Here is a 14,217-nt window from a genome sequence, read left to right on the forward strand (position 1 = left end):
GAAGAAACAATATTTTACCACATGTTAATTAATTTGGGCCAGGTAGTTGCCATCTGAGCTTTATTTCAAGTACATCTGCTGGAAGCAGTGTTCTAATGGGCACTACACCTAAAACAGATTGCTTGGCTAGGCTAATTTGTATCCTGTATCTGCTATCTGGGTTGTGAACATTGGAACAAAATGTGTTCTTTCAAAAAGCCTAACTGTAGTATGCTGCCCTATTTCTTTATGTTGCAGCACATCTATCTTAGCACAGTGTGATCGAACTAATCCCATAACATCAGTAAAATAGAAAATTAATTTGCACCACAAATATCAATGGGAATGTATTTTATATAATTATGGGTTAGATTATTCTCAAAAGAGAGACCCATCCTGACTGAATCTTTCAAGACCAAAGCATCGGTCATAGTAAATAACATTTTGTTTTTCTAACTGAACAATGAGATAATTAAGCATTGTTCTAAGTACAGATATGAATCTGAGGTGACTGTTGACAATGAGCATCTCTGCATGTGAGCCCCTAGGATAGAAGTTACACTGAACAATATAGTGGCATAGGGAAAGAGAACCTTATGTCTGATCTTTGCAGTTCTTACTTGGGCAAAATTCCTACTGAAGAGAAAACTACAGAATCGGGCCTTATAATTGGGATCCTTAATAGATTCCAGGTTCCAGGTTGAAGGCATTCAGAATTTTGGGAACAGTTGTACTGTTTACACAGTGCCATAGCAAGATAGTACCTGGTAGTTAAGCTGTTTGGGGCAGGGGTCCTCGTTTTGTTATGTCTTTACAGTGCATATCACGACAGGTGTCCTTGAATCTTGATTAGTGAGCACAAATGTGCACCAAAGTCATCATGAGTTTGATTTTGCAAACTTCCTCTGTCTCCTTTGCAAAACTCAAACCAAAGTGCTCAGCATCTCATTTCACTTCAGTCTCACAAAGTTCAGGAATGTAGAAAGGTTTCACATCAATGGTTTCAGTTTGGTCCTATCTCAGCTGAAAGTTCTGTTGCCTGAAGAGATTCATTGTCTCTTATGATGGATTATGTTGTTGGAATAGATTTTATTTTACTACACATTATATTAAATAATATGTATTAAAATTAAAAATTGACATCAGAATGTCTCTGACACCAGGATGTTCACTGCTCCTGATGCTGGTGGGGTGTGTATGTGTGTGTAATTATAATATATATAATAATTATACAATATTAGTAGGCTAAGCAGATCCTGAACACACACTTTAGCTTTTGCTGTGAGGCTCTACTATTTATAAGATGTTACAAGTGCTTTACAATTATTTTATCTTGAACTTTCATATTACTGGAGTCCTTGCACAGTTAATGCATTATTATTAGTAGCATAATTCAAATCTTAAGTCATAAAGAAACCATTGGTAGCTTCTAATCTTCCAACTCGTAGAGGCTCCAGGTGATTGAGATCTGTTTGAATCTGACAGTGCTGGGAAGAAAAGTCTCTTACTGTGTCTGTAATAGAAGAGAGAAGTTATAAGACATATTGGAGATGAATTGATTATGGAGGCCTTTTAAAAGTCTAGTGTCAGTTTCTTGGAGCATAGGAAAAGAGAAACAGGAAGAGTCTTGAATTTCCGTACTTTGAAAGAGAAAATGTTGATTATGTACAGTACAAATGAAGACAGCAGGCACCATTTCCTGGAAAGCTCACTGTTACAGTGCGTTGTCACTTCAGGCGTGCCCCCTCGTCTCCGGTCCCAGAGTTGCATGGGATCCTTGTCTCTGACACCCCCATCAGTGTCTCCCTTGGCCCTGCAATGGCCTTTTCCAGCCTTTGTCTTCTGTCAGCTCTCCCTCTTCCCTCCAGGCAAGTCACATAACCATCTAAACCGCTTCTGGGGTAACACAAACAAATCCAAATGAAATTTCAAACAAATCTTCAAGCTAATAGCCCTTTCTCCCCCTCAGGCTCAACTGTAGTGCTCTTGTTTGCCTACCCCAGAGCCAGGGCCGGCTCCAGGGTTTTGGCCGCCCCAAGCAGCCAAAAAAAAAAAAAAAAAAAAGCCGCGATCGTGATCTGCGGCGGCAATTTGGGAGGTCCTTCACTCCGAGGCGGAGTGAGGGACCGTCCGACAAATTGCCGCCGAATAGCTGGACGTGCTGCCCCTCTCCCGAGCGGCCGCCCCAAGCACCTGCTTGACAAGCTGGTGCCTGGAGCCGGCCCTGCCCAGGGCCGGCTCTAGGATTTTTGCCGCCCCAAGCTAAAACAATTTTGGCCGCCCCCCCCCCCCCGTTTTTTAATTACCCCACCCCCGGCCCTGCCTCAACTCCGCCTCTTCCCCAAATCCCCAGCCCTGCCTCCTCCCCCCAGGCTCTCAAGCCTAGGAGGGAGGGAGGGAGGGGGAGACTCCGAGCGGCCGCGGCGCGCGAAACAGCTGATTTGCGCGCCGCTGCTCCCCCTCCCTCCCGGGTTTGAGAGCCTGGGAGGGAGGGCGAGTAGCGGTGCGCGAGTGGCAGCAGCAGCGGAGCTGAGCTAAGGCGGCCGGGGCACATTTTTAGGGGCGGCAGGGGCGGCATTCTGGCGCCGGCCATGCCGCCCCTAAAAATGTGCCGCCCCAAGCACCAGCTTGTTTTGCTGGTGCCTAGAGCCGGCCCTGCCCAGAGCTTCCCCGGCAGGAGCCCAATCTGCTCCTTTAGTGCTCTTCTTCCTTTGTTTCCTGTCTGTAAAACCCTCCACCAGAGAGACTTGTCTCCTTGGCAGTCTCGCCCCCAACGTAGCTCCCTCAGCCTACTTATAAGGCCTAACTATGCCCCCTCTGGCCAGAACCATGGGTGATAAGCCCCATCACACTCATCATTTTAAAGTCAACAGTTGCCACACTTAGTTGCTATTTTAAGTTCAGGGAGGGGGGGAGACTGCAGCTGGCTACTAGCATGTGGTACTGCATTTGTGGGCTAATGCAGGCTTCTTATTGCCAACTACCACAAGCTGGGAGGGGAAGACAGAGCTGGATCACTGCATCATTGCCCTGTTTCTGTACACTCCCCCTGAAGCTCTGCTACAGGCCACTGTCAGAGACAGGATGCTGGGCAAAATGGACCATGATCTGACCCAGTATGGCAGCTCTTACGTTCATATGCTCTAACTAATGCATCTATTATGGAGTAATGTGCACTAAACCTGCCTATTGTATCACCATTACTCAGTACCAGGAGGCGTTCTAGAAAATACAGCAACCTGAGAAACATTAGTGCCCACACCTGTGAAAGACACGCTGCTCCTGGCTTGTGAAATCCAAGGATGACCACCTATACCTACTACTAATGGAAATAATCAGTGCCTCTTTCAGAGAGACAAACCTGCCAACCACACAGAGAAATGCAGTTGTCTGCATGTAGACAGAACTACCAGTACTCCACCAGAACAAGAAGAGTAAGATAAGTCGATGGGAGAGTGTCTCCCATCGACACTGTGTGGTGTAGACACCGCAGTAAGTCAACGTAATCTACATCGACTCCAGCTAAGTTATTCACGTTATTGGCCTAACTGAGGTTGACTTACCCTGGTAGTGTAGACAAGGCCTCAGTCTGGGACAGTTCCTCAGATTTGTCACTTAAAAAGGATGGCTCAAGTATGAGCATCTTCCTCACATCCTCTGTGGTTAAGACTGATACAAAGTATTGATTTAGATTCTCCACAGTGACCTTTTTTTCTCTGAGTGCTTCTTTAGTACCTTGATTATCCAGTGGCCCCACTGATTGTTTGGCAGGCTTCCTGCTTCTGATGTACTTAAAACATTTTTTTTTCTGTTTAGTTTTTGAGTCTTTTGCTAGTTGCTCTTCAAATTTTTTCTTGGCCTGACTAATTATACTTGACTTGCCAGAGTTTATGCTCCTTTCTATTTTCCTCAGTAGGTTTAACCTCCAATTTTTAAAGGATGCCTTTTCCCCCTAACCGTTTCTTTTACTTTGCTGTTTAGCCATGGTGGCACTTTTTTGGTACTCTTAATATGTTTTTTAATTTGGGGTGTAGATTTAATTTGAGCCTCTATCATGGTGGTTTTTAAAATGTTTCCATGCAACTTGTAGGCATTTCACTTCAGTGACTGTACTTTTTAATTTCCATTTAACAAGCTTCCTCATTTTTGTGCAGTTCCCCTTTCTGAAGTTAAAGATAAAAGGATAAAAGCATCATAGAAATGTAGGGCTGGAGGGGACCTCAAAAAATCATATAGCCCAGCCCCCTCCACTGGGGCAGGACCAAGTATACCTAGACCATCCCTGACAGGTATTTTATCTAACCTCTTCTTAAAACTTTCCAGTGACAGGTATTCCAAGCCTCCCTAGGTAACTTATTCCAATGCTTAACTGTAAGTAGTTAGACATTTTTTCCTAATCTCTAACCAAAATCTGTCTTGCTACAGATTAAGCCAACTTTATCCTACCTTCCGTGGAGATGGAGAACAATTGATTACCATCCTTTTAGCTACAGCCCTTAACATATTTGAAGACTGTTATCAGATTCTCTCTGTCTTCCGAAGACTAACATGCCCAGTTTTTTTAACCTTTCCTCGTAGGTCAAGTTTTTCTAAGCCTTTTATAATTTTTGTGGCTCTCTTCTGGATGCTCTCCAGTTTGTCCCTATATTTCTTAAAGTCTGGTGCCCAAAACTGGACTCAGCACTGAGAGCTCACCAGTGCCAACTAGAGTGGGGCAACTACATTTGGTGTTTGACATACAATACTCATGTTAATCCACCCGAGAATATTACCCTTTTTCACAACTGCATCACATTTTCTCATGTTCAATTTATGGTCCACTGCAATTCCCAGTCCCTTTTGTGCAGTACTGCTACCTAGCCAGCACTGCATCACATTTTTGGCTCATATTTAATTTGGGATCCACTAGAAGCCACAGATTCTTTTCAGCAGTACTGACACCTAGCCAGTTATTCCCCATATTGTATTTGTGCATTTGATTTTTTTTCCTTCCAGTTGTAGTACTTATACTTGTCTTTACTGAATTTCATCTTGTTGATTTCAGACCATTTCTCCTATTTATCAAGGTCATTTTGAATTCCAGTCCTGTCCTCCAAAGGGCTTGCAATGCCTTGCAGCTTGGTGTCAGCTGCAAATTTTATAGACATATTCTCAACTCGATTATCCAAGTCATTAATGAAAATACTGAACAGTACTAGATGCAGGAAAGGCCCCTCTGGGACCCCGCTAGCTACATTCTCCCAGTGTGACAGAGAACCATTGGATAACTACTCTTTGAGTCTGATTCCTCAACCAGTTTTCCCCCCACTTTGTAATATCATCTAGACCACATTTCCCTAGTTTGCTTACGATAATGTTATGTCGGACTGTGTCAAAAGCCTTACTAAAATCAAGATATATCACTTCTACTCCTTCCCCCTTATCCAGTGGGCCAGTAATCTTGTCAAAGGAGGAAATTAAGTTGGTTTGGCATGATTTGTTCTTGACAAATCCATGATGGCTATTCCTTGTAGCCCTGTTATCCTCTAAGTCTGGAGTGGCCTTTGAGTGGACAGATTTCTGGTGGCCAGCCTTCCATCTGCCACTGGGGCTCTTAAGATGAATTCACTGAATGAGCCCACTCAACTCAACCTTTTAAAAAATTTTATGCTTGTGTTACAGGAACATGTCAATCAAAAACAAAGAAACAAACAAACCACCCAAACCCCAAAACTGTTAAGCAAGCAATTTCATGCCATTAGTTGTGCAGCTGTTTCTACATACCAGCAGTCAAATATAGCGAGACTTTCTTTTTTTTTAAATGCATGCTTCAGCAGTTTAAAAGAAAAGCCTAACAGGATGGTGCAGGGTCATGTTCAATCCTCGTAGTCACACATCCCTCCCCCCACCTTGCATAGTTATGCTAAGGCTGCTACAAAGGCCTTATAGCTGCTTTTGGCAATGAACATGATAATCAGTATTCCGGTTACTGGCAGTGGCCTAGGCATTTTGCTGGGCTGCCAATTTGTCTCCCTTAACACTGGGATGATGATCACAAAGCCCCGAATGAAAAGTGTTAGTCAAGAGAGCAGCTATTCTCTGTTGAAAGGGTCTGACTGTGGAACAGACTTCCAGAGAAAATCAGATGAATCCAGAGCCATCAATTAGGAAAGGCTGCAAGAGTTGACTTTGATAAAACTTTTCCACCAAAATCATAATGACCTTTTCAATAATCACCAACATCCTTCCCACCTTCGGCGCAAGTAAGTCTACCCTCCCCAGGCAGAGCTTTGTACACCTACAAAAGGGAACAGAGTCCATGAAGTCTGGTAGGGATTTAGATATTGCCAATCTAATTAACATTGGAAGTGTTCAGATGTCACAGCAATGAGCAGCAGTGCAAAACCATAAAATAGACAAAGCTAGGGGAGAGATTGAATGGAACAGTTGGCATTGGCAGGGGCATGGCCTAATAGGCCTTTAGGATCTCTAATTTGTGTTATTCTAGTTGTCTAATCTTGAACAAACTAAAGCAATAAAACAAAGCAGTCTCTCTCCCCTGAGAACTGAATTTATGAACTGCGTAATACCCATAGCCTTTGCTGGCCTGAAGTCTACAAGTACTATAGGGGACATTCCTGCATTGATAGATGATCTAAGAAGTATTTTCACTACTAACTTCTATGATTCTCTGATATTTGTTGACATGAAATTGGTAAACCGAATGCTCTGTTCTGCACCATAGGCTGGCTTGATTTGATATAATTGACTTTAACATAATCATCCTAGTTGAGAGCTTTCTTTGTTCCATAGATGTAATAACTCCTCCATTTCTTTTTTTGTTCTTTCATCATGTCTTCTAAATTATCATTCATTATGCTTAACCTTAGGGCATGCAATATACAGCTTGTGAATGGGCATGTGTGTGCTGTGCCACTGGCAGCTGCCCTTAGGAAGCAGTGACCTTGGGCATGCAGGGATGCATGGCATGCAAAGGGCTACATCTGAAATAGTTCTTTGAGACCTTCAAAAATCCTGTCCATCAGCTCTGGGACAACACAGGGGGCACCACAGAACTTTCCGTAAGAGTAAAGATTTGTTCTGGGAACTTTGAACAAAATTTTCCAGCTGTTTGCTGTGAACTAGTTTTCTGCCAGGCTGTGTACTTTGAAAGCAAAAGTGGCTGTAGTCCTGTGTGTCTCTCACAGATGGGGAAGGCAGGGCTGGAGTAGAACCCCAGTCCTTTTGCTCCAAAGCAGCAAGTCTGCATCACTTGTCCTATGGGAGATCTTGCTTAAAGGAAGCATTGTCTCCATTTTATAAATGGGGGGGGGGGGAACTGAGTCACAAAGATGAAGAGACTTGCCCAAGGTCACATAGGAAATCTATGGCAGACCCAAGAATTGAGCCCAGGTCACTTGAGTCAGTCTAGTGCTTTAATCAGAAGCTGTTCTTCTGGTCCCCCTCTCTACTTAGACTGTGCTTCCTTTAGAAAAAAGAAAAAGTAAGTTTGACTGTCTTGAATAGGCATGATGTCACGTTGATTACGTCTCTTCTTGTTATTTTTCTATCAAAATATTTTTAGAACCCGTAGGACCTAAATAACTTGTAAATATTATTTCAAGCTATGGTCTATCTTGCATTTATTACTGTTCTTTCATTGTGTATTTTTTATGGTTACATAATGTTGCATTCTTGGTTGGAGGGGGAAATCTGTTCCTACATCTAAATCATCTTCACCCGTGCTTCAAGCTTCCCTTTCAAAACTCTGTTAATAATTTTTTGTTTTCCACATGTATGTTTGCCCAAAGCAAATTCTTCTCACATATTTTTGGTGTATGTGCAGAGTTTGTATAGCCCAATTAGAAGTATACTATCAACTAAACGTTTTCAGTCCATTTATTACACCGCCTTAACGTCTTTAAAACCAAATCAATGATGTTTTCCATGCAATCAGTACGGGGTCAAACACAGTTCAGAACATATAATGCATGATATCCAGTTTTGTTCTGTAGACCAGTTGTTTTTATTAAATCAGCATAATAGTTGGACATGTGTACTTGAACAGTGCACTAATCCAAATTAATCCAAAAATGCATATAATCCCAGAGTTAATACAATGGTTCAATTACAGCTGATGAAATGGAATTATGTTTAATTAGTGTATCTGTACATGCTTTTTTTCCATCGGTTAAATAGTTCATACATGTATATCTCATTTGTATAAGCATTTTTCAGTAGTATAACAATGGCATAGAGGCCTGCAATTAGTATCAAACAAGGAGTTTAGTGGTATCAATTCGAAAATCGCTTCTCTTGTATGCTCTAATATAGGAAATAATCTCAAATAATATATTGTATTACAGTTTTATTAGTAACGATTTCAAAGGCGTTTGCAGTTAATTCTGCATTTTTAAATCTTCTTCGGGATTATCTGTGTGATTTAGGCAGTTGTGTGGCTAAAATCCCTGCACAATGCTTTAAAATGCAGGGATTATGTTTTTTGGTTTGTTTTTTAGTAGCTATGTTTGTAAATTAGTTATCGTAACGTCATTTCTGAGACCCTTTCTACCATTTTTAAAAACAAATATGTTTGTTGACTCCCTTAATGCTAATCCAAATGATTCTAAACATTTTTTGGTAACAAGCTGTAAAATGTGTAGATGCAGATTATTTGGAATGCACAGATTAAAAAACTGAAATTGCACAAATGTACTCTCTGCAGCAGATTGGGTGTATTGTTGCATTATACCATGCCACCAGCTGGCAGACAAACTATGAGCCACATTTTGATCTTGTCCACACCACTGTAAATCAAGAGTGATTCCAGACTTACAGTGGTGTAAATGAGATCAGAATTTGGCCTTGGTAGTAGTTTTTTTTTTCTTTTCCTAAAAGTTTCCCACTGAACTGGTATATCTGAAATTAACACTGTAGTCAGAGCTGTCCCTTGGGTAGGGCGAATCGGGGTGACCACTCCAGGCCCCGTGCTTTGGGGGGTCCCGTGCCCCCGGGGTCTCGACTGCCACTCTGGGACCCTGCTGCCGATGCAGAGCGGGGCCCCCAAGCTGGTGGGGGCTGATTTGTCCCGGTCCCGCACCCCGCTAGGGATGGCCCTGACTGTAGTGCCCTATTATAGAAGCAGCCCCTCTAGGATAGGGTTGCCAACTTTCTAATCGCACAAAACTGAACACTCCAGCCCTGCCTCCCCACTCACTACGTTCCCCCTCCCTCGGTGACTCGCTCTCCCCCACACTCACTCACTTTTACTGGGTTAGAGTAGTGGGTTTGGGTTGGGGTTGGGGTGTGGGAGGGATCTAAATGGGGGTGTGGACTCCAGGGTGGGGCCAGAATTGAGGGGTTCAGGATGCGGGAGTGGGCTCCAGGCTGGGGCAGGGAGTTGGGGTGCGGGAGAGGGTGAGGGCTCTGGCTGGGAGTGTGGGCTCTGGGGTGGGGGTGGGGAAGATGGGTTTAGGGTGCAGGAGGGGGCTCTAGCTTGGGAGGTGGGGGCCAAGGGATTCGGAGTGTGGGAGGGGGCTGCGGCTTGAGGCAAGGGGTTGGGGTGCAGGGGGAGTGAGGGCTCTGGGCTGGGACTGGGGATGAGGGGTTCAGGGTGTGGGAGGGGGCTCTGGGCTGATTCAACAATGATCTAGATTTTATTGCTGGAGATGGTTTTCATCGGTTCAGGGGTTAGTTATTAGGGTTGCCAACTTTCTACTCGCACAAAACTGAACACCTTTGCCATGCCCTTTCTCTGAGGTGCGGCTCATGTCATGCCCCTTCTCTGAGGCACCGCCCCCCCGCTCACTTCATCCCCCCTTCCTCCGTCGCTTGCTCTCCCCACCCTCACTCACTCGCTCGCTCATTTTCACCGAGGTGGCTCAGGGGATTGGGGTGCAGGAGGGTGTGAGGGCTCCGGCTGGGGGTGCTGGCTCCGGGCTGGGGCCAAAAATTAGGAGTTCTGAGTGTGGGAGGGGGATCAGGGCTGAAGCAGGGAGTTGGAGTGCAGCGGGGGAGGGGTAAGGGCTCCGACTGGGGGTGCAGGCTGAAACTGAGGTTAATAATTGGGCAAGAGTGAAAATTACTGCATCAAATTACTTTTTTAAAATGATTTGGTACTGTGATTCTTTTCTTAGTTAAAATACTTTAAGATAGAGTCATCATGGTCTTATATTTGAATTTACGGTAGCCTTTGAAATGCTAAAACACGCACGTCATTTATGAACTGGATACATTTAATTTCTTATAGTGAGAGACTAATGTAGAATTCTTTTGAAATTTTTACCCCAGGTCTCCTGATGTTTAATTCCTCTGACTTCAGTGGAGTTTTTCCTGATTTACACTGCCATATGTGAGAAGATGATTAGGTTCAAAATACTTACAGAGCAGGGTACAACATAATGTGAGGTGATGAAACCATTTCAGTAAGCAAAATTCAAGAATTCATTTAAAATAATGCCTTATTGACCCAAAAGACATTCACAAGCAATGAAGGAAATAATTTCCCCTCCTCCTCTACTCCTCCTTCATCCCCAACATTTAATTATGATTACAGAGACCTTTCCAAGATACATGTGCTGCTAAGGATATGCATGCCCATTTGATAAATCTTTCCTAAAAGCTTCAAGTCAAGACCTTTAATTTTGTATTTTAATCTCAAGTGTAGTTTTCTTATGTTTATATACAGTATAGAATGTATCTTACAGTTCAACATTTAGTGTAGACAGTATTCTTCCTGAACTCATTATCTATGTCCTCTACTGCTGGAATTTTGTTGATATGATCCTTTTAGGTAGGCAGAAAATTAGTCTTATGTCTGTTTGGTTGGTGGTTTTTTTTCTCTTCATTCTTTGGAAAGGTATAATTTTCAATAGACTTTGGTTATTTATTCTTATTTTTACTGTTTCCAGAGGAAAGCATCCTGCTGGTAAAGCTTACATGTAGATCTGCTTCAGTACATGCCTGTGTGTTGCCAGCATAGGCTAGGAAAGTGCTAAATTAGAATGAAAATTGCAAGAGTATTTTTCCACTATGGTTTGTCATCCAGAAATGGGTTTGTAACACAGTGTACAGCGTTGTATCCCAGCTGTGTGGAGCATTGATTGCTTCTGCCTGAAGCAGGGATGCTGTCAAGTTGCTCTGTGAGTTGAGTCATCTATTGACAAAGAGCTACCAGCCAGCAGATAAGGCTGTGCAGCTCTGCTCTCTGTGCTCCCACGATGCACTGCTTATAGCAGCTGTCAAAGATACTGAAGGGTCCACAAAAAAAGGACTTTACATCTGCTAAGAAGAGAAAAGCTTTTATCAAAGCTGGCCAAGGGAAACACTAGACATCAGTACAACATGAATGCATACCTTACTAAGCAACACAGCTGCTGCAGGGGGTCTGATGGGATGGATGCTGGCAGAAGTTTGCCTTCATTGATGAGGGATGCCCACTGCGCCTGTGGTTGGCAACAGAACCCTCAGGGGCTCTATTATAGTTCTCAGACTGTGCCCTCTTCAGGACCTGTGGGTCTGACCCAAAACAGGAGTAAGTGTATTACTTTGTGGGACAGTGTGCGGAAGAGCCCCCATAAAACTCTGGCTAAGACAAAGGGGACCACAGGGGAGTGGTGGTCAGAGTGCACCTGTCCCCATGGCTGGTGCAACCCAGTACAGGTGAGCCTATTCTTGTAAGTCTAAATGGGTTAGAAGACTTTCAAACAACAAAATAAGGATTTGCTATTGTTGGCAACTTTTCACGCTGGGTCTTGATTATTGTTTAATGATGCCTTCTGGAAGATTTTATGCGGGGCAGTGTGTCAGTTTATAATGTCTGTCATTTGAATCCTGCTTCTATGTGGTCTTTGTAATCCTTGGGGTTCTCTGGGAAGAGTTTCCTTTTCATACTGTTTTGTCTTTATAAATACAACTTCTCTAAACTTCCTATTACATTGTAGTTATGTTTAGAAGTATGATCTGTTTTAGCCACCCCATGGCTTCACAAGGATTGTATTGTGCATGCTTCTTTGGAGAGTTTGTTTTAATTTGCTTTTTCAAGCTAAATAATCATATGTTTTTTTAATAGGGAAAATATTTAATACTTAAAAATAAATATGGAAGGTATGACTAATTTTTCTCTGACCCCCCCCCCCGCCTGCAAGATCTATTTGAAATTTGTTAAGTATGTATGAAGTAACTGACTTTAGCTTTCATTTTTGTACTGATTTAATTTTTCAAATGATAAAGTAGTTTTATTTGAAGTTTAAAATATACTAGTGTCCAGAATTTGTAGTTACTTGAGTGTAATTATCTTAGTTATAATTGCTCCCAAGAAAACAAAGCACTGTAAAATGAAATGCAGTGACATTCATATGGTTGTTAATATTAAAAAGCGTTAATGCTTTGTCCACTGATGCATGCATTTTCATGTCTGAATCAGACATTTTAATCTCATTCAAAAGCTCTCGTATTACACCAACACCAAACACTCTCATTTTCTAAAATAGTGGATTTTTTTTATTTAACTCAAAAGGAAAACTAGGGTGTAATATTAAACTGAAATACTCTAGTAGTTATTGGGTAAAGCTTGCAATATAGTCTAACTGTCTGTAAAACACATCGAACGAAGAAGTGCTCTGTTTGGAGAATAAATCAATTCTCTGATGGAAATGGTTTTAATATGTTTTTCACAGAACAGGAAACCAATAAAGCACTGGGTCTTCTGACCGTGGGGCTACACTTTATCTTCCTCATGATCCAGAAAAGTGATGCATTGTTTGCTGCAAGTGATTTTTATATATGTAAACAAGCTCTATTTTAGCTTTAAACTAATTTTATATTGAAGGACTAAGATTTTTGCTTTTGGATTTTTTTTAATTGACCGATAATACACACTATTCTAAAAATATATTATTAATTCTCTCATGTATCATGTACCAAATTTATATGAATGTTGCATACAAAATAAGCCAACATGAAAAAAATTAAAAAGCAATATCACTAGTTAGTGCCCTTATTTTGCAGAAAAATATTGAGAATTTAAAAAAACACACACACAAAAACCATTGTTTCAGTGAAGCAGAAATTGTATTCCTTAATGTGTTTTTTCTAAAATGGAAAAAAGTTGAAAGAAAAAACTATCTCATACTAGCAACTAGTTTTGTAAGCTAAGTAAGATATAGAGTATGCAAAGGGGACAATAATGCTGTGTGTTCTTACTGTATTTTTTAAAAGGTACCATACTGGTCACACTTAAAAGATCACTCCAGTATATGTACTTTACTTTTATACAATTGTATGCATGCACAATATAATAGTATACTTGCATATTTTCAACACCATTATATGAAGATACAGTAAAATAACCCATTTCAAGCTTTGCACAAATAGGTCTTTTTATTTTTGAATTGTGTATTTTAAACTTCATCTAGCACACATTCTTATTGTCTGAACGCACTTTTTTCTCTTTGTTGTGTTTAGCAAAGTGTCCTCACTAGTATTTACCTGTAGTCATCTTAATGCTTGTTAGCAAAAAATTCTAGGGAAAGGTAATGTTCTGTGCCTACATACAGTGGAAAAAGATTGATATGGTTACTTCCTCCTAGGATTTTATTAATCCTTTGTGTTCCTTTGTATCATACCCCTTCTGGACAATCAGTTTCCTTTGACCATCTCACCCTTTCTCATTCAAATAATAATCTCTTTACTTTTGTTTCCTCTGTGTAAAGCGAGCATTGTGGAGAGAGTGAGACGAGGAGGGAGAGTATGTAAACACACTGGGGTTATGTCTACATAGCACCTAGACACCCGCAGCTGGGGCTTGGGTTGCGGGGCTGTTTCATTGCTATGTAGAATTCCAGGCTTGGGCTGGAGCCCGAGGACTTGGATCCTCCCACCTTGCATGGTCCTAGAACCCGGGCTCCAGTCCAAGCCCGGAAGTCTACACAGCAGTGAAATAGCCCCACAGCCCGAGACCCAGGAGCCCAAGGCCGCTTGCACTGGCCAGCCGCAGGTTTTTCTCTGCTGTGTAGATGTATCCTGGGAAGGCTTGCTTTTTGACCAATGTTGAAATGATAATACTGTTTGTAACTGTTGTAAAAAGCTGGTAGGATGGGGTATCATCCCTAATATGGATCATTTCTGAAGATTAGCTGCATTACATATGAATAAGAGATGCAATGTACAGCAATTTAATAACTAATCAGAGAAACTGCTATTGGTTCTTTCATGGATACCTTTTAAATTGCCACTAGTTTCAGGGTGCAGGTTAAAAAC

General features: G+C 41.9%; 1 protein-coding gene across 7 annotated transcripts in view; it reads left to right on the forward strand.

The window, feature by feature from the left end:
• DLG2 (discs large MAGUK scaffold protein 2) overlaps positions 1-14,217 on the forward strand; it is a 933,774-nt gene that overhangs the window by 306,005 nt on the left and 613,552 nt on the right. For 5 of the 7 annotated variants that reach the window (XM_065406510.1, XM_065406518.1, XM_065406528.1 and 2 more), the window contains exon 1: positions 11,302-11,619. The exons of the other annotated variants lie outside the window; for them this stretch is intronic. In XM_065406510.1, the coding sequence (XP_065262582.1) occupies positions 11,302-11,619 (318 nt within the window). Of the gene's footprint in view, positions 1-11,301; positions 11,620-14,217 lie in introns of those variants that run through there. 7 annotated transcript variants of the gene reach the window in all.

This window comes from Emys orbicularis, chromosome 1 (assembly GCF_028017835.1).
Source record: "Emys orbicularis isolate rEmyOrb1 chromosome 1, rEmyOrb1.hap1, whole genome shotgun sequence".
In the NCBI taxonomy this organism is placed as follows: domain Eukaryota; kingdom Metazoa; phylum Chordata; order Testudines; family Emydidae; genus Emys; species Emys orbicularis.